Source organism: Mesocricetus auratus, unplaced genomic scaffold (assembly GCF_017639785.1).
Source record: "Mesocricetus auratus isolate SY011 unplaced genomic scaffold, BCM_Maur_2.0 Super-Scaffold_100007, whole genome shotgun sequence".
Taxonomy (NCBI): Eukaryota; Metazoa; Chordata; class Mammalia; order Rodentia; family Cricetidae; genus Mesocricetus; species Mesocricetus auratus.
Genome location: NW_024429191.1, coordinates 88,192,891 through 88,217,310, shown reverse-complemented (window position 1 = coordinate 88,217,310; position 24,420 = coordinate 88,192,891). Strand labels below are relative to the sequence as shown.

The 24,420-nt window shown below is 41.5% G+C and overlaps 1 protein-coding gene across 1 annotated transcript; it reads right to left on the bottom strand.

Annotated features, from left to right (window-relative positions):
• Window positions 1–1,627: 1,627 nt before the first annotated feature.
• On the bottom strand, window positions 1,628–12,130 carry Kcnj2 (potassium inwardly rectifying channel subfamily J member 2). Its single transcript, XM_005069969.4, has 2 exons — window positions 11,924–12,130; window positions 1,628–6,860 (listed from the first exon to the last, which is right to left on the bottom strand). The coding sequence occupies exon 2, from the start codon at window positions 6,629–6,631 to the stop codon at window positions 5,348–5,350; it is 1,284 nt and encodes a 427-aa protein (XP_005070026.1). The 5' UTR covers window positions 6,632–6,860; window positions 11,924–12,130; the 3' UTR covers window positions 1,628–5,347.
• Between the last annotated feature and the right edge of the window lie 12,290 nt (window positions 12,131–24,420).

The following is a 24,420-nucleotide window of genomic DNA, read 5'->3' as shown; positions in this document are numbered from 1 at the left end:
CATAGCATAACTGCCCCCTCCCAGGTTTCACTGAACCCTTCCCACCTTAGCTCTTAAAGACCAGCTCCTTGGGAACCAGTTGTATTATTTCAGATCTAAGTCCCTGGTTTTTCAAGGCATGTTCTTCTTTCTCCTCTGAACCGAAGGATGGGCTGTTACCCTCTGGCTGCCCACAGCAGGGGGAAAGCAGAAGTGTATGAAGTGGTTAGGTACCTGCAGTCTGGTGAATGGCAGAACTTGGTGGTTTTGCCTAGAGACGGCTTGAGCTAGGTGAAGTTAACAGAAATGAATGTGAAGCTTGAAATGTATACAGATCACAAATTGGTGTTTTCATGCAATGATTCTACCTCACATAAGTGACCCCTTGTCCCCAGCTGTCCAGATCACAACGGAGGAGAAGTCTTGGCTAAAGCACCTCCTACTGTTAGAGCATCTTCCCAGCCCTCCTTGGCCTTCTCACTAAGAAATTTTACAGAATGCTTCTGCGTGCCTTGGTCACTTCATTTCTCAGGTCAGGTTCAAACATCCTGTTAGGATGAAACTATTTAATATTTGTCAAGAACTTAGAACCACATTTGAAAGAGTTCTCTCAGTAAAAGAAAGAGCAGGAGGTGCATATTTAGGAATAGGAATGTCCCTTCTGTCTCCAGCTTTGGAAAAGTTTATTGATGGCTTGTTAGAAGAAATGACATTTTTTTCTCAGAGACCATCTCAGGTTGGCAACTCTGTGCGCCGAAATAATAAGTAATGTAGTGGAAAACAGATCAAGCTTTATTCAAAACCTATTCAGTGATTTCTTAGCATTAAAACTGATTCCAATTTTCTTTGTTTGTCAAAGAATTGACAACCAGCCAAATATGGACCAGTTCATTTACTCTTAACTCACATTTTTGCTCAAACACAACAGCTCAATTATGCTCCTATAGTCTGTGTGACTGCTCTGTTTTGGAACTATAAGGGGTATATTGTTGACTTAAGACAAAAGCCGCAGGGAGAGGAAGTCAAAATATTTTCTCTCAGTGGCTACTGCATCTGTCTTCCTAGTCCTACACTAGACATACAATAATACCTTGATTTTGTTATGGGTGGGAATGAGATAAATTAGAGCGATGATGCAGATGGTTATCAGTGTGTTTGCCTAGCAAGCACAAAGCCCCAAGGGTTCTATCCTAGGCACCAAATAACCCAGGCATGGTGACTCTTGACTGGAATCAGAAGTTCAAGGTCATCTTGGCCGCATTCAGAGGCCAATCTGAGTTACATGAGATACTGCCTTAAGATTTTTAAAAAGGGAAGAAAAGAAAAGATAAATGACAGACAGAATCTGCCTACAGTCAAGGGTCAACAAAATGTAATTACACTAAGTTAGTAATCAAAATACAAACCAATTTTTAGTTTTGTTTTGTTTCCTCTTTTTTGTTTCTACCCTCAAAGCTGTTCTGTCCCAAACTAAAAAGCAAGCTTGACTTCCTCTAACTTGGATTAAACTAATCTGCCAGTCCTCTGCACCTGTGTGTTCAGGCAATTTCTATGGCTCTATTCATTCCAGTAGCCAGAGTTTTTGCCCCAGTGTCTGAGAAAATTAATTCCAATGTTTCTACAAAAATCATACAAGAAGTTCCACAAATTTCATTTTCAATTTTAATTTTTATTTAGAAATAATAAAATAAGACATAATATATAAAAAATATGTACAACCCATGGTTTGTGCAGTACAATAGGAAGACTTTAGATACAAAAAAAGATGGCAAATGGGAAAATAATAGCTATCATGATTGTCAAAGGCTAGGATCGTTCAACTCACCAGAACCCAGAGCTGAAACCTAACATTCCTAGGAAAGAAACTGGAGTTTACTGAAGGTTGTGGGAGGGGATGTAATAATGCAACACTTTTATGATTCCACCTTAACATGATGGGGAGCTTACGCCACCCCTTAGGATGAGCTGTTTGCTTTTGGGGGGTGGCTAATTATAAGATAAAAGCTGATGCTTGTTATCTGCAAGGGGAACATCTTTGGGGAACCAGAGTCATCAGACACACAACAAGATTTAGGGAGAAGGGAAGTGAAAGACGACGAATAATGCATTAACAGAATGAGAACGGAATCAAACAAACTTTCTCTAGGGATTTGGAAATTACTACAGTGCTATATGACATTCTAAAAATGTCTAATTCAAGTATACTCTTAGAGGGATAGAAAACTATTCCTTTCTCAATAATCAAAATAGAGTTCACTTTATCTACCTTTTATTTAAAAATAGAATAACCAGGAATCTATGCCTCCCCCCTCCAAAAAATATATATAATGCCCATCCAGATACGGGCAAACATTCTTTAAAAGGGAATACATCCTAGAGGGATTCGCTCACAGCAGAGAAGCAATGGGTATCTGGGAATGAATCCCAGATGTTCAAGGTGAGTCTCTCCATCTGCATACTAGTGGCAGGCATGTGCACTAGTTCCGGAGGCCCAGTCAATAAAGACAGATATTCTGAAGGTAAAAATGCAGGGAGAAATGCCGTGCATTACCTATGTCTTGGCTCTTGGTAAAAACAAAACAAAAAAGCCAGTTAAAGCTTGTAAGTATTAAACTGCTAATAACTACAAAAAGCTCTCAAAGGAACAGTCCATGCTGAAATAAATAACAGAAGAACATACCAAAACGAACCTCCAAAGGCTGATAATATCTGCTAAAACCATGCTAACCGGTAGCATAATAGGTGCTAGCTCTCAGAATCACTGCAGTAATTTATACCTCCTATGGTATTTTTTTCCTTTACAGATTCCTATTTACATTTGGCTTTAAATATGAAAATATCTGATAAACTTTATAAAATGTACACTTTAAAAATGTAGCTTCTGCAAAAGTTTCTTGAAAAAAACAAACAAAAAAACAAACCTATGCACCAGAAATTTTAGATGCTTTCTTCTTTTTAAGAAATAAGTTGAAAGATCCCCCTCCCTCTTTTCTTATCCCTGTACCCACCCCTTTTCAAATAACTCAAGTCTTTTTTAAGCGGTAGCACTGTGTGTTTGGAGGAACCTCCAGGTGGTCATCCCTATTCTCCACTGCATCTTCATTTGATTTACATTCCACTGAATACTCTTTGGTTTGATTATTTTCCTTTGCACATCACCTTAATAGCAGCATCTGAAGCCCTCCATGGCCTCGCACTGTCAGAAGCCAGTCCATGTTCTCTTCAACCGACCCCTCCAACTCTTCAAAAAACTTCCCAACCCTGCCTTTAAATGTGGATGTACAATTATAACCCCTTTCTCCACACTTCCCTCTTGATTTCAATGAGAATAACGCCCACAATTTTCAAACTGTTGCCTTAAGACAGTTGAAAACAGCAGAAACTGTCCTCATTTTACAGGCACTGCATTCAGATGCGGCTGCTCACAAGCCACAGACCGGCACAAACATCAATGAAACAAAATACATGATTCTAGAACAAGCTTGAGTTTTAATGGCATATTAGGGTGTAATACCATTAGAGAGTTGATTTTCAGACTCCAACTAAAAAGCAAAATTAGCAGCCCTGGGATCCACAAGTAGGGGACTTTAAAACCAAAAGAAAGAAAGGGAGGGAGCATTGCATTATTGGGCTAAAGCAAGGGTGGGGAGAGATGGTTTCACCAAGGCAGGTGATGAGGCAGAAGAGGGTTCTGGAAAAGAACGTGTCCTTGGTAACCTGCTTTAGGACTTTACAAGAGACAATGACCAGCTCACATTAGTCATGAGTGTGTACACAAAGAGAAATACCCCTTTAGAGTCTTAACTCATCAGCTTGTAACTGTGTTGTGTTTATATGGCTCACTAAGACACTAAAACACTGAGACATTCTCTCCTCCCCTCTGCCTTTGAAGAGGCAGCTTTCCTCTCCCTTGTAAAGTAGATTTTTGCATTGAAATGGCAGGCAGACACACACACACACACACACACACACACACACACACACACACGGAAATCCCCTGCTTTGGCATATTCATCCCATGTTGTCTCTCTGCAGATGGCCTCAAATATCTTCCCTAATATGACATCAAGCTAGAAATACCCTGACAATCAAGACCATGATTCAGTTGCAAACGTTGAAATCTGTCTGGCTTCCATGCTGGATGGTTCTGTTTGGAGGATGTCAGGTTACCAACAAAGTACAAAGTTCAAGCAAGATCTGATCTTATAGAATAAACTTTGGAATGTGCAGAAAGAGGAAAGCTCAGAAAGGTCCGAGTAGGTATTGCTCTCTCTCTCTCTCTCTCCTTTCAATACTTTAGCCTGATCAACAATACCTATCAGGGAAAGAAAAACTTTAGCATAGTGTGTATGTAGGTATGACAAGCAAGTGCCCTCTTTCCCTTCCCCTTCAAATAAGAAGGCTGCACAAAAGAACAGAATTGAAAACACACATCTATCGACTTTGATGCTCTTTTTCAGACTAAGGTACAGAATGAACAGGCTGTTCAGCATCTTGCTGAGGTTCAAAGTTAATGTGTCTGGATTGTCCAGACAACCCATGGGGCTTTGTTTCCTTTTAAATATAAAACTCCACTGTGCAAAAAACGTGCATTGTCTTTGGTATTTATTTTAGGTAGTCTAACTGAAAATTTGAGATAACCTATTAGTGTCGTGGAAAAGTATAAAACCCAGAGGCTACCATTTGGCTAGTGTTACATAATGCCCTTACGTAACAAGAAAGTGGAGAGAGAGAGAGAGAGAGAGAGAGAGAGAGAGAGAGAGAGAGAGAGAGAGAGAGAGAGAGAGAGATCAATTTTAGCAAACAAATTACTGGCCTCAGAAAATCAGGCTCTCGTTTTGGCAGTTAATAGCCAAATACTCGACACTTTGAAGCACACTGTGCGCCTTCAACAATGTTCAACACTGACTTTTTAAAATTATGTAAAAGATAAACTACACTGCAACAAAAATACAGTTTGTGTTCATGTAGTTAGCAGCTTTTCAAAAAATTAAGGCAGAATCTTGCCTGTATTATGCCATTAAAATCATTCTTGTTCCCCTAAAGAGAAGCATTCCAGGTAAGTTAAATACCCAAACTGAGGCTTGCCTGCATATTCAAGTTTTGTAAAAACACAAAACAATACATTTAAAATCCCACAACTTATTCTACAACAGATATGTGTCATTGGGTCACTCGGAGGCCTGCAAAGCACCTTACATCAGCCATCCAGCTTCCAGTCTTTTCTTGAAACCTTTGTGCTAGCCTTAGTCTCTTGTGGCGGCTGGCCTTCACCCACCTCTTGACCAGTACCGTGGTCTGTATAACTGTCTCGGACCAACAAGAGACCATATAGCGACTTAAATATTCCAAGGATAGAATCAGCCAGTCATATCTCCGATTCTCGCCTTAAGGGTCTGGGCTCTAGAGGTACGCTTGCCTGGTTGTGAAGATCGAGGCCAGGAGGTGAGTCTGTGCTTGTACTCTCTGGGACTCCGTTTTCACTGTCCTCTTCCTCTTTGCTTGTGAGGGCAACTTCATTTTCATAGCAAAATGAATTCGCATTTGAGAGGATGTATTTCTTCTCTGCTAAGTCTCTAGCACTACAGAGGGGAGTGTTAGGTACCTCATAAGTCTTATGGAATCTTGAATAGTCCACTTTGTAGTAGTGTTTCTCTTCAAAGAGCACTGGCTCATACCGGTGGCCCCAGAGAATTTCATTGGCCAGATAGGAACTCCGGCATTGTGTCGTCATGGCAGTGGCCTCAACCATGCCTTCCAGTATGACAACGATTTCAAAGTCTGCATTGTCAATGTCCTGCTTACTCAAGTCATATAAAGGGCTATCTTCGTCTATTTCGTGGACAATAGTGATAGGGGACACTAGGAATATACGGTCAATTCCACTATCAAAACCAACGTTGATATCTATCTGGTCCAAGGGAATATACTCCCCTTCCGAAGTGATTCTGGATTTGAGTAGCTGTGCCCGGACATGAGCTTCAACAAGGTGGCTTTTGCGAAGATTGCCCACCCTCCACATTAAGCAGAGTTTCCCATCCCTCATTGCAATCACGGCATTGTGACTGAAAACAAGAGTCTCGTTTCTTTTCTTTGGCTTTGCCATCTTTGCCATGACTGCGCCGATGATGAAGGCATCAATGATGCAGCCTACAATCGACTGGAATACCACCATGAAAACAGCAATGGGGCACTCATCTGTAACACACCTGAAACCGTAGCCGATGGTTGTCTGGGTCTCGATGGAGAACAGGAAGGCAGCCGTGAAACTGGTGACCTCAGACACACAAGCTTTGCTCTCTTTGGAAGCATCCAGATCCCCGTGGAGCAGAGCTATCAGCCAAAACACACAGCCAAAGAACAGCCAGGAGAGCACAAATGCCAGGCAGAAGATAACCAGCATCCATCGCCAACGAATGTCGACACAGGTGGTAAAGATGTCCGCCAAGTACCTCTGTCCTTTCTCACCCACGTTGACGAACTGAACATTGCAGTGCCCATCTTTCTTCACAAAGCGGCTTCTGCACTGTTGCCGGGTGTGGACTTTACTCTTGCCATTCCCGAAGCCGTTGGCCACTGCCATGGTGGCCAACTTCATGCCATCTTCTTCCGAAGAGACGATGCTGTAGCGGTTGGTTCTCACACTGCCCATTGCTTCCGCTGTGGATGCCAGTGTTTCTGCTTTAGAAAACAGTCTGAGTTTTTGCAAAACCCTTTGAAGAAACAGTTTTGAATGTTCGGTGAAGACACACACACACCAAAAAATATTTTTAAAAAATGAGGAGAGATGGATGCTTCCGGGAGGACCCTGGGGTTCTACCAAGGTTTGCCTTTTGACCAATAGTTACCTAGTAACTCAGCTGGCATCCAGAGAACTTGTCCTGCAAGACAAGAGAATACTCATTATAAAATAGCTATACTTAAAGGAATCCTGCTGTCTAAGACAATATCCCCATCTTAACAAAACAGAACAAGACACAAACATTATTTGGATTGGACTCTGTGGAGTTTTCTTCGTTCCTATAAACAATCTTTCAAATTTTTATTTAAAATCACAGTCACTCAACATAGATGAAGTACCTCTGCTAGACATTCCAGCAAAATTTCAGTTCCCCTTTCTCCTACTGTTTGTTACCAATCTAGAATATTCTATAACCCATGTCTACTTATCAACTGTTACTCTCTTCCAGGTTCTCAAGATAATAAAGAGAAGAATCATTCTGATTCTATGCTTTGTACCAGTTTCTAAAAGCAGTGTATGTCTAGAGAATATTTCGTGGATATTAGTCCAGTTACATGTGTGTTGAGAGAGAATACCCCAGCCCTTGCAGACAAGGTTGACATCTATGGTTGCAGACAATTTTGTTTCAGTAAGAATGTTGGGCAGACAGTCCTCTGCAGCATTTGAAATGCATCCTCACTTCTGGATACTGCTTGGCCACGCTTGCTCCATCACTTCCCACATTTGAAGCAGGCACTGTGCAGAAATGTCTGATACCATCTCCCTGAATGCAAGTGATTCTGACTTAAAGACACAGGTTTGCTCTGGGGGATAGGGAGTCATTCTGTTGCTTAGCAATATGAGTCCTGAAATTCTCCAGAGATGGGATTGCCATGTGTAATGACAGGGTCGGGAGAAAGCACATCTGCTCCAAAGGCCCAGGTCTTTAGTGGATTGAGATAAAGCAAGAGCTCATTTCATGTGGGTCCAAGGCTGTGTTCTCTCCAACAGAGACAACTTTGCAATCAAAGGAGCTCATGAATGCCAACCCAGCTTACTTTCGCTTCTAGTGCTCTTGTTTGCTGCAGGTTCCTATGGAGAAGGCACTCACCTTTACCTAACATGAAGCAATAGTAGCTTCCAACTTCCTCCCACTGCTTCATTCTGCCCCAGGTAAAATTTAGCTGCTTTGCTTTGACTTCACCTCAACTTAAGAAAAAAAAAACCTACATTTTCCCTGTAACAAAAAAGAGAAAGGAAGGAAGAAAGAAAGAAAGAAAGAAGAAAGAAGGAAAGAGGAAAGAATGACTAAGAAATGGTCAAGGTGTTCTCTTTATGTGATGTGTATTAGCAAAGTCTAGAAGGAGATTAATATTAATATGGCCTAGAACTAAAAACTGAAAGTGATTTCCAGCTCTTCGAACCGTCAAATCCATGTCCTATTCTCCAGAGGGACAATAGACAGGGTCAGAAATGTGTGCAGGCCTTGGGAAGGGCTCCAGTTTTTATTTCTCCCAAAGACACGTGAATATGGATCGGTCAGCAGAACCACCCTCGGCCAAGCCATCTGCAGACGCAGAAGGCCACCCATTTGTCCTCTCTTCATGCCACCCTTTACCAAGGTGCGTTGTCCCTGGAAGTGCAGTGTTCTAGTCTTCTAACTTCTCCCGCTATATCTCGGATATTATTAAGATGTACCCCAACTTATTTTTCTTGGGATTAGTCATCCGTGAAAATTGCAGTGCGTGTTACATTTTGGCAGCTTTTGACACCTAAATGGTGCGTCAATTCAACGTGCCTTTGAATTGTTTTATAAAAAGACGTTCTAGTGGCTGGTGCTTTCCCAACCTGCCACCTGCTTCCCTGTTTTGTCTGCTGCCCTACGAAGTGTGAGTTTGGACAAAGGAATAAAGAATCATATTCCTTTGAGGACTGGTGTTTTCAGATGACGGCTCACATAATGCCGTCAAATGTTTCTACACCAACATGGAGACAGCAGCATGAAGCCAAATGGAGGTGTGTTTTTCTTTAGAACACGGGAATGGGACCAAGGAGTTCCTTCAAAGAGTGCGTCTGAGTTACGGTTGATTTTAAGTATTTTTGTGACAAACTAACACCCATCAACTCCCTTTTCACTACTCCGAAGAGGCCTTTTCCTGCATTAACATTGTGGGACATGAACAGACTCTCTCGGAGGTCTTCCCAGTGACTCCCGCCTCTTTCCAGATAAGAACTTGACAACCCTATGAACTCTAAAGGCCCAATTAGGACTTTCCAAAATCTCAGTCCCAGGACATCTGTTTGAATTCCACAAGTCACACAATAGCTGTTTCCTCTGAATAGCTTTCCCCACTTGGAACCTTGCAAACAGCATGTACTGAGGGGGCTGCTATTGTCTCATTTCCATTGCTAATGGCAGAATTTGTTCCGCATGCTAGCGTATCATTTTCAGGTCTTACCAGGGCCTCCTGGAAAGGAAAAAAAACATTTTCCCCTTTCCTTTCTTGAAATGGAAAATTTCCTCATGTCAAATACATGTCAAACCCAAACAGAGTAATGTTTGCATGTGTGCACACACATGTCATATGTCCTCAGACTTTTGTGGAGCTGGTTACAATGGTAAAAGTCTAGAACCCGCTAGACTCTTACAAGTTGACTGTATAGTTTGGTGTGTTTTCACTGTTGACCTGAACACAGGTCCCAGTGACCTTAAACAAGCAGAAAATTCTCTTGCCCTCTCCTGACACAGTGGAAATCACCAATTCATATACACATGGGGAAACCTCTTTTAAAAGAATAGGATTTTTATGCAGTTTTAGTCCAAGATTTTTTTGGAAAAGCAGAAAACTGAGTAATCTATTCAGACACTCTTGCCTTCTTGGTGGCTATAGCTCCAGAGAGCTGATAATGGATTTGGTGAGTAATATACAAAAACTCCTTTAAGCTTAGATATGTAAGGCACCAGATCTAAACTCAATGGACATGGATAACCATTTCACCCAAGCCATAACCAATGAGGTGAGTATTTCTGGGAAATTGAGAGGCTGCGTGTGGTGCTTGCTGTTCATGTTAAGACTATTTATAGGCTGATCCAAAATTAAGCATAAGCAAGGGAAAAATAGTTCAGTGCCTCAATCCTAGGTAGATATTAAAGGAGGGAGGAAGGAGAGAGAGAGAGAGAGAGAGAGAGAGAGAGAGAGAGAGAGAGAGAGAGAGAGAGAGAGATGCACAAATGCAGGAGTAAGGAGATCACACTGCAAAACAGAGAATCTGAAGTGTTTTCTGTATAGGAAATGCCTTCAGCAGAGCATGTGAAAAGCTGCATAAAGGTACTTGGGAAGGATAAATGAGAATCTCGGTGTCCCACATGAGTGTCACTACCTCTCAGTGAAAATGTAAATTTCTGTCTAAAGACAGGACATAGCAGAAGAGAAGGTGCTGGATGAGAGAAGACAGCTAATGAGGGCTTCAGCAGCTATTCCCCAGCTGACGCCATGCAGACCAGTCCCAGAGTGCTCTGGGCACAAGTTGCTATGTGAGTTCTATTGCTGCAGAGCAACCTCTGTAAAGCTCAGTAAACAGAAGGGGGGGCAAGTGGAGAGGGGAGACACCCATTTATATCTACGTGTGTGCTGCCTCGAACATTTATACACAGCAATGTTTGTGGCAGCTCTAGGCATTTATTGCATGCCAAGGACTACTTGTGTTTAGTAAACAAATAGTGACCTCTTTTTAAAAGAAGCTCAAAATGGACCAAAGGTCAGGTAAAGATGGGGTCAATCGTATAATTACTCAGGAGTCAAAGAAGGACAGCTGGCCAGAGAGTTTTGATAAGGAGTGTCTGAAAGGTGTCGACTGACTGATTTGTTTAAGTAATTTCACAAGGGCGCAAAACAAGTACCTTTGCAGATATCAATAACATAGAAATCAAAGAATACCGCAATATGGAGTTCTAGGCACAAAATAAAACAAAATGACCTTGGACCCAACTGTCACGGTTTCCACCATACTTGAAGTAACCTATCTCTCTCCTGGGCATGAGGAATTTTTCCCCCCGCATAATAAAAACAAAACCCTTGGTTGAGATCAGGATGGGGTGACCAAGTGTAGTTGTACTTACAGCACACATACAGAACTGACTAGCAAAAGGGACTATGACAGCTTATTAATTATTCATGGAAAAGGACGACAAATGGCAAAAAGGAGATATTAATTAACTGTCTTCTCTGCTTAACCAAAACAGGTTTTCAAGTAACACCTTTATTTCATGACAGGTAAATTCAGAGCTGGTGAAGGAAGACCTTTGAAAAGGACAGTCTCATCCAAGTATCCATTGACAGACTGAACCAGACAGATGTGCGACTACCCATTTCCTATCTTGGTTTTTCCCCCAACTGTCATAAGGAATCCATGTTATGATGCAGTCTTTTTTTTTTTCCGAGTCATGTCGCTTTGATCACAGCTTCCCTAAAACCGCACTGCTTTCAAATGAGGAATTTACACCATTATTACTAAGAATAGCAAAGTGCTTTGAGGGCACACTGACATAGGATGGGAAAGTTTTTCGGTCTTCAGGCTAAAATCCAACTCGGGCTCCTACCCTGTTTCTCAGCAAAGGGACTCTGAGATGAGACTTGAGATGCTCACTCTGAAACTGACCCTGGAACACTGTGTGTATTTGAAGTAACGACCCCCCCATAACACACACACACACACACACACACACACACACACACACACACACACAGGCACGTACGCCAAGGAACTAGAATAAGTGCAGAGTCCCCGTGGTCTGAGACCAGAGCTCAAGAGGAACCTCCAATCCCCAGTTACCTTCTCTTCCGCCCTCGAACTGCCAGTAAGAGAAAGAGCCTGCTTCAGGCTTTTGCTTGCCTCTCAACCCAGTATCTCGCTACAGCTGGTGCATTGGAAGTTATGAGCACAAACAGATGCTGCAGAGAAATCTGTTTCTATTGCTCAACTCTTCCAAGCATGTCTCAGTATTTTTAGCTCTGAGGATGTTCTGGTGCGCACACAAACTATATAGGCAATGTGCCGGGACTCCAAAGCTTGCAAAGAGAAGCAGTACAGCAGTTTGACAGATGGGCACCTCCAGAGCCGCGGAGACAGCAGGGGTAGGGGACTGGGGCACAAGTCCACTGCCCTAGACACACACAGACGAGGGGAGAGGAGAGGGGGGGAAAACCCCACAGAAGCCCTTACCTGTTGCTGGCACAGGATCATGGGGACATGGGTGGAAGTTGGGTTTACAGAAGCATGTAAGATCCAGTGGTGTTTTTTGTGTGCGTGTGTGTGTGAAGGAGAGTGAGCCGAAGCAAGGGAGAATTCCCAAGACCCTGCTTGCCGGCGGCGCCGGGAAGGCTGTGCGCTGGCCAGGGCTCCAGTGCGCTCTGCGATAGCCTGGGAGCTTTTGAGGCGGTCCTTGTGATAACCGGCCTTCTTGGCTCCGCCCTCTATCCATTGCTGGCCAATCGGAGAGCACCTGGCTTCGCCACCAGCCCCGGGAACCGCCACCAGGAGGGGGAGGAGGATCCTTACACCCGTGGCCCCTGGCTCTTCCAGCCAGGGAACCTGCGGTGGTTTTCTCTACCTCCTCCAGCTTCCTAGCCTGGTCTGAGAGTCCAGCTCAGGGCTAGGGAGGAGGAAGTCGCGGCCCAGCGGGGACAGCAACAGGTGGGAAGCTCAACCGCCACACCGCTCCCTGATTGCAGCCTGGTCTTGGGCAAAAAGCTTCCTAGGGCGTCCCACACAGTTTATTTCCAGGGTGGAGGCCGGCTGTGCATGGTCCTGTAGGCGCCTGAGAGGTCACCAGTGCCTAAGAAAGACGTCTGCATCAGGGAGGGAATGAATGGGGTGCGTCTCCCTCTATCCCTTCTCCTGCAGATAGACCTTCAAAACCACAGAGCATGCAATTCAACTGCAACTCGCGGCTAATCCGCTAATTAAACGGCGAAAGTGTCCCGATATCCGCACTCAGTAGCCAGCAAGATTTAGAGGCACACAAGTGTAGCGATGGCTCCTCTGACTGTGCTGTTTCTCCACCAGAATGATGGTGAATTACTTACAGAAAGCGCCTGAACTTCTCCTGGGGCAGTTGGGGTGGCGGTGGCGGAGAGACGCTGGTTCCTCTTGCCTTGTCCGCCCTCAATCTCTCTCTCCACCACCGCCCAGCATGCTTTGCTCATGTAAAATCAGAACAATTACAGAGTAATGAATTCTCTGGCACTTGTAACTCCTACAGACTTTCAGATCTGCCCTCGCACCAGTGCCTCCCAGCCCTCCTTCCCAGCAACTCAGACCCTCGAAAATCAGCTTCGTTATCTTCCACGGAGTTTTGCAGTCCGGCTTAACGATTATGCTTCAAGCTCTCCAAAGCTTGTCGCGTACCTTTTATTTAAACCCTTAAAGATTGTGTGGAATCACCAAATTGCTCTACAAAACATTTCGCATTCTTGGTTGTCTAATGTGTAGGGGAGCTGAAAGGAACCGCTCTGAGTTGCTGCCTGGATACCCACCTCCTAGTCTCATATCCCCACATGGCCCCTAGGAGGTGCTAGTGAAATGTGGATAGATTTTGATTTTGCCTCACTGACCCTGTCTCTTTCCAGCACTGAGCAAGACACTTAGGAGGGTGTGGAATAGGTCGTGCAAGCCCTGCCATTGTTTTGATAGCCAAAGGGCGTTTCGTTTGTTGGGACTGCATTTACACCAAGTTCTGCTACTGAGGGTTGGCCTTCAAAACTTTGTATACCACGATATTGTTTCCCACAAGGGAGGTGGGTCTCCTTTATCAAATATTAAGACGTATTGTTTATAAATAGCTTGGATTAAATCTGGAATGAAGATGACTATATTAGAACGCAAGTTGTAGCCCAAATCTAGAGACAGGGAAAAAAAGTAACTCTCCATTCGCCAAGGCGTATCGGAGTTATTAGCTTATTTAGGTGTAACTTTTTCTCTTTTCTGTGTTGTGACTCACTGCATAAGTAGATAGTGAAGAATTTTCCAAACCATATGAACACCCCCATCCCCTGCCCCACAGGTAAGACTTTCTGTTTGAAATAGCTCTGCTACCCAGTAAAGGTATTTCCTAGAATCTTGGTTTGATGTTGTTTTATTTTAATAATATTCTACCCAGTAAATGAATAAACCCCAGACCAAGGCGGCTTCGTAGAACAGGAAGATGAATAAACAAACAAGCACACTATTCCATGTTTTTGTTTATATGCATATATTTATCTGTAGAGGTATATAAAATACAGGCACTAGCCTTTCTGTCAGTTACCCATTTCACTCTCACTCCTCTCCCAGGGGCTGGATGAATGACAGGAAGGCCTCAACGCAGGTATCTTGGAGGAGAATGTTCAGGAAAATTAGATTTTTATGAGCAACTTCCCAGCCTTAATAGAAACTTTTCCTTCATTGTTTAGTTAAACAAACATGAAAGACTTAATGTTTTCGGTGTATGATAGACTTGCATATCTCCCTTGAATTATAAAAGAAAATATCTGTGGATTTTCATTTTAAAAATGGCTATTAGGAAAATTCTAGGCTGCCAAAGCATTAAGACTTGGATAAATACGCTTTTTTTTTTTTTGGAGCAGTGAGTGATACAGATTTCTGCAGTCAGTCTACCTTTTTTTTTTAATTTTGGCTGGCTCAGATCTTATTTAGCACACACACACACACACACACACACACAAATTGCCATTAGTTGTGGCAACTGGGTGTTGGGATCCATCTGTGGATTAAATTTTTCCAAGGAAAAGACAGTTCCGCTCTTTCTGACTCCCTCCACAGCAACCACCTATAATATCAGAGCCAATATTAGTCAGACTCTTGAAGAGAAGTTCAATTGTGCATGGCCATGTGACACAGAGAGCGGCTGTGTCACTAGAAGCATAAATCTTTCCTTCACACTCATCTTAGGAAATAGAAACACATTCAGATCTCTATTGGTCATATATGTTTATATTAATACTACAGTCATGAGAAAACAGGTCCTTGGATTTGAATCTACTCCATAATAAGAACTGTTAACGTGTAATAATGATTATGATGATGATATAAATGAATAAAATGATAGATCACCAGTTTGGCTTACAACACAGAAAGACTGCACCTGTCATCTGGCGATATGAGACAAAGCCTCCTAAAGTGGTATCTTTATCAGAAAGCCTCTTTGTCTTTGAAAATTAATCAATATTACACGCTATTCTGATCCCACTTACTCTTTATATTGATCTTGATTGACAGACTTGTAAAATAACTACTCAGCACCTAGTCAAAAATTTTCTTTTTCCTCTAAAGTTTTAAAGGTTTTTTTTTTTTTGCTTTAGATGCCAGAAAACAATCAAGTAAAACTCTTAAATGATCCATTGCTGGAAACAAACAAACAAACCCCACAAAATATATCATCGCGTGCATAGTATTGAGGATACTAAGAACATACCAAAAAGGCAAGCTTGCTGCCGGTTCATGTTAATGTCCTTATGTGCCCATGATGTCTATGTCTTTCTATGTTGGTGAAATTACAAGTATAATCATGAATTTTGAGTATCTCATTCTCACTGAGTGCCTCCGTCTATTTGGGGGTATTGTAAGAGTGAATGTACTCCACAAGCACTGTCTGTTATGTACCACAATGGAAATGCTTTTGGTGGTGGTTGGGGTTGGATCTGGCATATCTGAGAACACAGCATCTTATATATTTTCCGAAGAAATTTGGTTGATTAAAATTATTTTCTCTGCATTAGTTTACCTAGCTCTCTGATTACTAACACTCTGACCCTAACACTTATATGGCATATTTTGCTCTGTTTATGCTACTGAAAGTCTATTCCATATGTTTTGTTTCTACCTACCAGTAGGTGTGTTTTCAAAATCCATTCGTTATGTCATTTTACTTCTATATTCTGGTTGGTTTGCATTTAGACAAGTATGTAAGTTACTCTCCACAAAAATCAGTTTCTTGATTAAATGAACAGAAAAAAAGAAATTCTTTATTTAATGGCTTGCTTAGTGACTCCGTGTTATGGTTTGAATATGAGATGTCCACGATAGTGCATATGTGGAAGATGTGGTACTTAGCTGGCGGGAGGGGAAACTTCAGAAGGAGGGACCTAAAACAAAATAGGATTCCCTCTAAGCTCTCTGCATTTAATAGTAAGTATTTCTGTTTAAGAAACAAAAGTTTTATATGAATTAATAGATGTGCATCATGTGTAAGCAGGAGACTGTAGACTCCAGAAGATGATATTGAATTCCCTTGAACTAGAGTTATAGGTGGTTATGAGTTGCTGTGTAGAGACTGGAAACTGAACCAAAGCCTTGTGCATGAGTGACTCCACCCTCCATAGCTCATATGTGGAAGATGTGGTCCTTAGCTGGCAGGAGGGAAAACTTCAGAAGGAGGGACCTCACTGTCATATAACTATCAGGTCCTCAGCCTCTTTACATCTCTCTGTTTCTCTCCACTGTGAAAGGAGTAGCCTATAGCACATGTGCTTGCTGCCATGACATCCCACCTCTCTATTAGAAGCAAGTACTACAGACTGAGACCACCAGTAAAATTTATGTCAAATTTTGGTTGCAAAAGCAAAAGGTCACACTGGTATACTCCATATGATTATATAATAATTACTATATGCTATCTCATTTTTACCTGCAATACATTGGGCACATCAGAGTATAGTAGAATCCTTTTTCCTACATTAAATGACTGAACTAAATGTATGTAAGACTTTTTGCATAGCCTTCTGTCTCCATCAGGGACAACCTTCACTTCACAATTTCTTTTGTGTCGGTGTGCTGTGAATATCTCTGGCTAGAACCATGCTGTGTCAGATTTCTTGATTGTAATCTCCACTGGACTGAGATATTATATAACCAAGATTGCTAAAAATATATGGTGAATAAAAACAAATATGATCTAACGAATCTAAAGATGTATTTTTTAAGATAGTCTGAACAGATGCTGAAATTCAAGTTACCTTATTTTAGTCAGTTTTCTGGATCTATCTAAGACACCCATTTTAGCTTTGCACAGCAATTAAAATGCTGTGGTATTTGTCACATTGAGAATAGAGAACAGTCCAGGAAGACCTCTGAGTAAAGAGGTGTCTGTATGTTTATAACTATCTGTGTGTTAATAGGTGCATGTGTAGCACAATCATACTTGTTCTCTTAGCAAATGCCATTGTTTGCAGTGATGATACATTATTAAAGACCTTTCATTTTCTGCTAGATCTGTTAACACCAATATCAAATGGGTCTGCTCTTCAAGAAACCTCCACTTCCAGGACAGAAGGGTTATTATTTAGTTAATCAACTCTTTTATCATGCTCTGGGAGCCCCTGTTTAATCTCAGGTAGTGAGATAATTACACTCTGAAAGTATCAAATTCATTGCAGGGCTGGGTCTTATTTTTCTGTTTTTAATATGGTGATTACAAGGACCATTTCATTTTTACTATCTGTGCAGGGTTAGTTATCTCAAAGAGAGTGAGCCTACAGCCTTCACTTTTCCTCTCTCACCATGAATGACAGCTTCTTAGACTAGGTCATTCTGCCATCAGCACAGGTCACTGGTTGAGGAGAAGCCAGCTGAGGAAAAAAATGCTAATTATTTTGTGTCATCACGACTGCCACTGGGGACAGGCAAGCTTTGATGCTTAAGGCTCAGTGCCATCATTTGATAGGAGAGATGGAAGTTTAGTAAGAAGATTAGTGGGAAGCCAGCATGGATGGACAACTTCCCAAGCAGCAATCACTAATCTTGTACAGTGGTTCAGCATCCCATGGGCATGCTCTCACCAAGATCATGAAAATGGGGAAGAGAGTAAGAAAGGGAGAGGAAAAGAGGCAAGGGAATGTTCTTGGAGAAAATTGATTCTAAAGAGACATGAACACCTTTGTTGGACTACAGAAAGGTACACACCTTTTGAAGATGTACTTGCTTCTGCAAACATGGACCCTGTCTAATACAGCACAAAATCATGTCCATTACAACTAGCAACTAAATCCAAAGTCTAAAACACTTGCAATGATGTCTCTTTGCTTTTAAAATAACTCACTGGAACATCGTAAGACTCACCCAACTTAGTTTTTGCTAACATCAAATAAATAGACAGCCAAGGTTCACCATTTTTTATGCCTCCCACTGAAAGAAAAAAATGCAAAATGTATTTGGATCAAGTAAACCCACTGTAATGATACTTTGGAGAGAAAGGCTATATTCTCGAATGGTATGCTCTAGCGTGCTCTCTTGGACACTCCGCAGCTTTTTAAAAAGTACGTTGCGTGCTCTTTGTGAAACATTAAATGATTTAAAACCAATTGAAAATGTGCATATGTGAGACTGGGAGAGATGGCTCAGCTGTTAGGAGCACTAACTGCTCTTCCCCAGGAACTGGGTACCATAGCCAGCAACTACACAGTGGCTCCCAAACCTCTGTAACTCTAGTTCCAGGGGATGCGGGTGCCTCTTCCAGCCTGTGAAAGCACTGCACGCACATGGGGCACAGACACTTGTGAAGGCAAATTCTCATACACAGAAAATTAAAAAAGGTTACAAATGCAATGTAAATTTGTGTTAGAAAATGAAAAAATAAACAGAAGACATTCTTATCTTCTTTTGGGGGTACATACACTTCCACTTTGGAGGATTTTCCTCCCTTCCTCATTTTCAAATCATTTTTACTCATTGAATTAACTAAATTTACGAATAAATTGGTCTTCGTTCTTAAATGAATCTGTGATGTAACTAAAATCAGCCAGAGGCAAACATAATGACTTCATAATTCATCTTATGTTCATAATACATAAGAAGGTAGTCATCCCTGAGTCTTCCATATTTGCATTTGAAATAATACATTATTTGTGAACATTTGTGTTTATCTTTTTTTCCATTTTCTTTGAATATATCTCTTGATGTGGAATATACAGTTCAAAGGACTCAAAACTATCTTAATTTTAATTTTCATTACCTTAAATACCAACATTTTGGATTTTTAAGTTCTAAACTTTGGGATTTTGATGATAGGTATGGATTCCATACAGTAGCGAGGGTTTGAGAATTGGTATGATTCTGAAACTTGAGTCTGCCACTTTGTTTCTGTGAAACAAAAATGTTACCGGTATTGGAAGTCATACATATGAAATTCATGCGGCATATTGATGACCTAAACAATAATAGTTATTTACACTACAGCTGCATCTAATGATACTGAAAATGTCCATGGTAAGTGAATGTTATTTGGAGGATTAAATCATGTGTGCAACAACCTTTTAAATAACCCGTAAATCTTTTTCAGTGCCCAACTAAATGCTACAATGATAAATGAAATGTAAGCACCCAAGGAGCCTGGAAATGTATTCCAGGCAAGGCTGAAGATACAGACCAGTAGTAAACCAAAGGAGGAAAGCAAAATGCATTTGCCAGTTGATGGTCCGTGTTTGAAACTTTTCATGGTGGCTAGGAAGACAACCCAGTAAGGAAATGCTTCTTATGCAAGCATAAGGACCTGAGTTCAGATCCTTGGTGATCATGCAAAAAGCTGTACATCGCATGGTAGCATATACCTGAAATCTCAGGACTGAGGATGCAGAGACAGGAAGATTGCTTTGGCTTGCTGTCCAGCCAGCCGAGTGAAGTGGTAAGCTCAAGTTTCAGTGAAAGACTGTCTCAAATCAAAACACAAAATAAAAAAATGTTGAGGAAGAACAATGGACATTAACATCTGGCTTACAGGCACAGACCAGCTTCCCACCTACACACACACACACACACACACACACACACACACACACACACACACACACATTTTTAAAGAGATGTTCACAGAAACAAACTCTGGGTAGATTTTAAATGTATAAGGACAACCAGTCAACAGTTAATTGAGAGTTCGAGGAGGAGCATGAACTCTACAGATCCCACACAGTAAGGGTGAGTGCAGAGAGACAGGAACATTAATCAGACTGGCATGTCTTCTTCTATGACTCCTGGCTATAGCCATACCATGTTGTCTTCCTTTTTGCATGTCTTGCTTTGTTGTCTTTTTTTTTCTTTTTGCTAACTATAATTTCCCAATCTCCATTTTAAGTTAAAAAAAATAGAGGTATAAAAATTATACTCTGGTAAACCTCCCAAGTGTGGAGTCTGATGACACAAAATCTAAGCCAAATCTAACATCTTCCCATCCCCTGCATTGGACTGTGCAGGACAGAACTCTCATGGAATCCCTCCTAGTGTAATTCAGCAAACAGAAAGTACTTAGATGTAGTCACTAACTATTTCTCTCTAAATCATTTTCCATGACTCTGAACTACATAAACTTTGACTTTTTGTTCTTTGTTCAGTACCCAGATCTAATTGTTTGGCTCACATTTCATGCTTCCTACTTTAAAAATAAATTTGATCAGTATCTGTGGGTTTTCTCTAACATTGACCACTTTCTGTTCCCTAAGCACACACCCTCCCTTCCAGAGTCAAAGTTCTTTATAAGCTACAAATCATTAAAACTGGAATTATAACCATACAAAATTACAGATGTATACCCAGTTACCACCAGTGTTGCTCATTTTGTAAGTGCTTTGACATTTTAACGGGCTTGTGACGATCAAATCCAGGTATTTCTTTTCTTGTACATAGGGTTCATCTTCAGTCTCTCCATTTTAAGTGTCCATAGCATTTAAATGAGTCCCACACTAAAGCAAGTGTTTTAAAAATTGTTTCTGAGGTTAGGGTCAGACTTGAAATTCCTTACAGACTTATAGTCTATCACCAGGACTTCAGCTTCTTCTGGTCTTTTTTTTTAATCAGTAAAGATCTCATTTTAAAGTTTTCATTTATGCAGCAGCCTATTCTTTTGTGTGGTTTGCATAACTGAGTCACCGTGTTTTATCAAAGCAGGAACTGACACCATAAATAATTCTTTTCTGCAGTCTGATGGCCGTTTCCCTGCCAGCCTGCTGAAATACACGAAGACACATGGTGGCTGTTTAGGTTCCTTGGCCAACAGGACTCGGTTAGAAGGACTAGCATTTACATTTGCTGAGATTAAATGTTGTTTATATGTGTTAACACGTGCAGTTATGCTTCCAAATGGCTCCTTGAAAAATGGTGGATTTCCCAATAGGGAAAGTGTCAAACCCAAAGTCTATTGCTTTTTTGGTGCATCATTTTTATATAGAAACGTTATGCATTAAGGAAAAGATATGCTGAATATATTAGTTGAGAAACATGATGGGGGAAGAGAATCCAGTATTGACATATGCAAACCCCATAAAGGAAATGAGAGAACCAGGCTTTGATTTGCATGGATATATTGTGAAAGAAAAAGCAGTGGTCATCTCAGAGATTCTCTGTTTGAGAAATGTCCTCCCATAAATCTGATTTCATGATGCTTTAAGCCCGGTTACATTTCACAATTTGTATCCTTAACAGTCGCCTACTAACCCACTGCACCCACTGCACACACATTTCTTCTACTTTGGAAGTGTGAAAAATCCTAAATAGATACTGACACCTCCCCCAGAAATTTTTGGAAGACTGAACCATCTCCAAAAATCCGAGGCTAAATGGTTTTAATCTTCCAGTAACACACAAACTAAGGACAGATAATTTGGGCAGCATGCTTGGAGAAGAACAGAATCATAATACTCTTTATATTTCCTCCTAGGAGCAATCGGAACATCTGTCTGGTCACAATGTCCGTTAGCACAGTCACCAACGCTGTATCCATAGTTGCAAAATCCAGGCAACATGACAGAGATTTATAAAAGTCTCCTTAATTCTGGGCTCAGAATGAATCACTGTTCCTCCCTAAGTGATGTACACACAGAACGTAGCTCACGGCTTGCAATGCTCTACCTTCTTTCCTTGTATGTCCACTGCTCCTCCTCGTTCACTTTTTCCCTCTCTCCAAGGTCCCTACGTTATTTCAAGATCCACCGCAAGAAAATTAACACTCAAGTGTAGCAGTGATCCAGCTAAGGTTCCCTATGTCCAACTGTTACTATCTTTTATGCATTTGGTTCATCTCTCTGTAAATGAAACTCAAGATTTGCATGATTCTAGCTTCATCCAAATAGTGCTGCATGTCAAAGGAGCACACCAACAAACGAAGCCCAGCCAGACTCACAGGATGAAAAAATTCAGTCTGGGAGGAATTTAGATCGATTTAGGGATATTTCATTGCAATGGAAAGCAATTCTTGGCGCATTGACTTGTAGGTAAGAAGGGGGAAAGGAGGATAGGAGAAGGGAGAAGCAAGAAAGGGAGGAGGAACATGGGAATGAATAGAAGAGAATAAGAGACAAGAGGATAAGAGAACAAAGAGGAAGGGGAAGATGAAGAGGAGCAGGATAGAATAAAGAAAGACCTCTAGGAATGGACAGATGCTCCTGCTTTCCCCTGCATCTGTACCTCCTTCCAGGTCTCCCTCAGAAGGCAATTGTACCTATAACCTATTTCCACTAGTTAAGACCTGGAGCTCTCTCATGCACAACCCTTCATCCATGACTCCATTGAACACCCCCTCAAGAGCCCCCCTTTTTCTCACAAGAGAGTCCATGAATCCATGTTTGATGAGAGTTTCATAACTTGCTTTCTGAAATACCAGAGTATTTATTTCTCTTACGTAATTTCCAGGGAACCAGTTGCATGACCTGACTCCTATTCTGTTGGGCTACTAAGACTCCTTACCGTCAAACAGTCACCCCTGGTGAGAACATACCCAAGGGCTGATATATGACTGCAGAGGAACTTAACAATTCCTGGAAGGAAAAGGGTTAAGAGCCAGTAAAAACAGCATAAATTTACACATGACCTAGTGTGAATACACTTTCATTCTCTTCCTTGCAAGGAACAACAACAATGACAGCCCCCATAACTAATTCCTCTGGCATCAAAAACCTTGTCCCTGCAGGACACATTTTCACCCAATGCAGATGATGTCAGCAATGCTCCAGTTAGAACAGATTTGCTGGTGACTAGGTCTCCTCCAAAGTAATCTAAAAGGTCTATTACATCAAGGAAAAAATAACCTCAAGGGCTAACTTGCAAGGAGCAACATTCTGTGGTTTGAATCTGGTGACAATCTCTAGCATTTTAAGTATTTTGTCTCAATCTCAATGACTTGGATTATGAGTCGTACATGCAAGCCACTGCACTTTCTGTGTTAAAACCAAGGGAAAATCCGACTGTCTTATTCACTTTTCTATTGCTACAATAACCACCAGGATCAAATTCAACTTGGGAGTGGGGGAAGTGTTCATTTAATCTTATACCTTGTAGTGCATCTTCTAGGAAATCAGAGCAGGATCTGAAACAGGAAGGAACCTGGAGGCAGGCACTGAAGGGGAATCCAGGGAGGAGTGTTCTTCCTGGATTACTCAGTCTGCTTTCTTATACATCCAGGGCTACATACTCAGGTGTGTCCCTGCTCACAATGGGCTGGGCCTCCACCCTGAATCACTAATTAAAAAAATATACTACAGACCTGCCTACAGGTCAATCCTCAAGAGACATTTTCTCAGTTGAGAGACCCTCTTCCCAAATATTCTAACTGTGTCAAGTTGACACAAAACCAACCAGGGCAATGACCCTGATACAATCATCTTTCATCACATCAAATGCTCTGGTATGTTTTCTACAAAACACAGGATGAATATTGCCTCGGAAAGTGATAAGCAGCTGGGGGCAAATAGAGAAGCGCCACTGTCAAATAACCAAAGAATTACCAAAACCAATGCCTTAGTCTGCTACCCTAGGCATGCAGGAGAAGCTTTCCCAGATGATCAAGCTGGCTGCAAATGAGCTCTCATTGGGAGATTTCCAGGAGTGTGGGTAGGGACTGGCTGCAGCTTTTCTCTTCCTACACCTCGTATCCCATCTTCACATAACAGTACATTTTTGTTTTCATCTTCTATTCTTCTCTAGCATGGCTTCATCCATTGTCACAGCAGGGTGAACTCCGCCCTTGCCTTTGATCTTGGATGCATGTGAGTAGCCAAGAATTTGAGTGTGGAGTCCACAGGTGCCAGTGTGTCAAAGGTATGCTGCAGCAATATCCTACCCATGGCTGGCTGTGGTCCTCTGACCTCCTCCTCTTTGCATCTACATGCAAACTCTTCCAAGAATACTTCCAGGGTTCATATTTCTAGAACAGCAGCATTTTGGAGAGCTGTGATTTTGAATGTTTGAAGACTGTTAATTCTATTAGACATGCTAATGAAAGATGGAATTAAGGCAGAATGCACAATGAAAGGTTGAGCAAGAGGATTACTGGGAGACTCTTTAAAGTCCACTAACATGTTCCTTCCTTTTTGTTCATGACAAATATTACAAGAGGGTGCATTAGAATGGGCTAACTGTATCTTTGTTAAGAAGGTGAACCAGAGCTGAGATATGTGACTTACAAAAGACAATGATTTCATTAATGACCTCATAACAAATGAAATCCCCAGACTTCCAGGGAGAGTTTGAAATCCAGGGTATTATTCAGTAGGTTATAATACTTGTCTTCACATGTATACATACAAGCCAGGCTAAATGGGCACAATAAGTTATATATAAATATGTATGTGCACATAACAATAATAATTAAATAAGAATTATGATTTTCAGAGGCGTGGAAATGACAGGAGTTGGGGGGAAAGAGGGAGTGGTGGGAATAATGTAGATTAAATGTTCATGTG

What these genes read in the sequence shown, in the direction of transcription:
- Kcnj2 (XM_005069969.4), bottom strand. Translation starts at nt 6,631, where the DNA reads ATGGGCAGTGTGAGAACCAACCGCTACAGCATCGTCTCTTCGGAAGAA.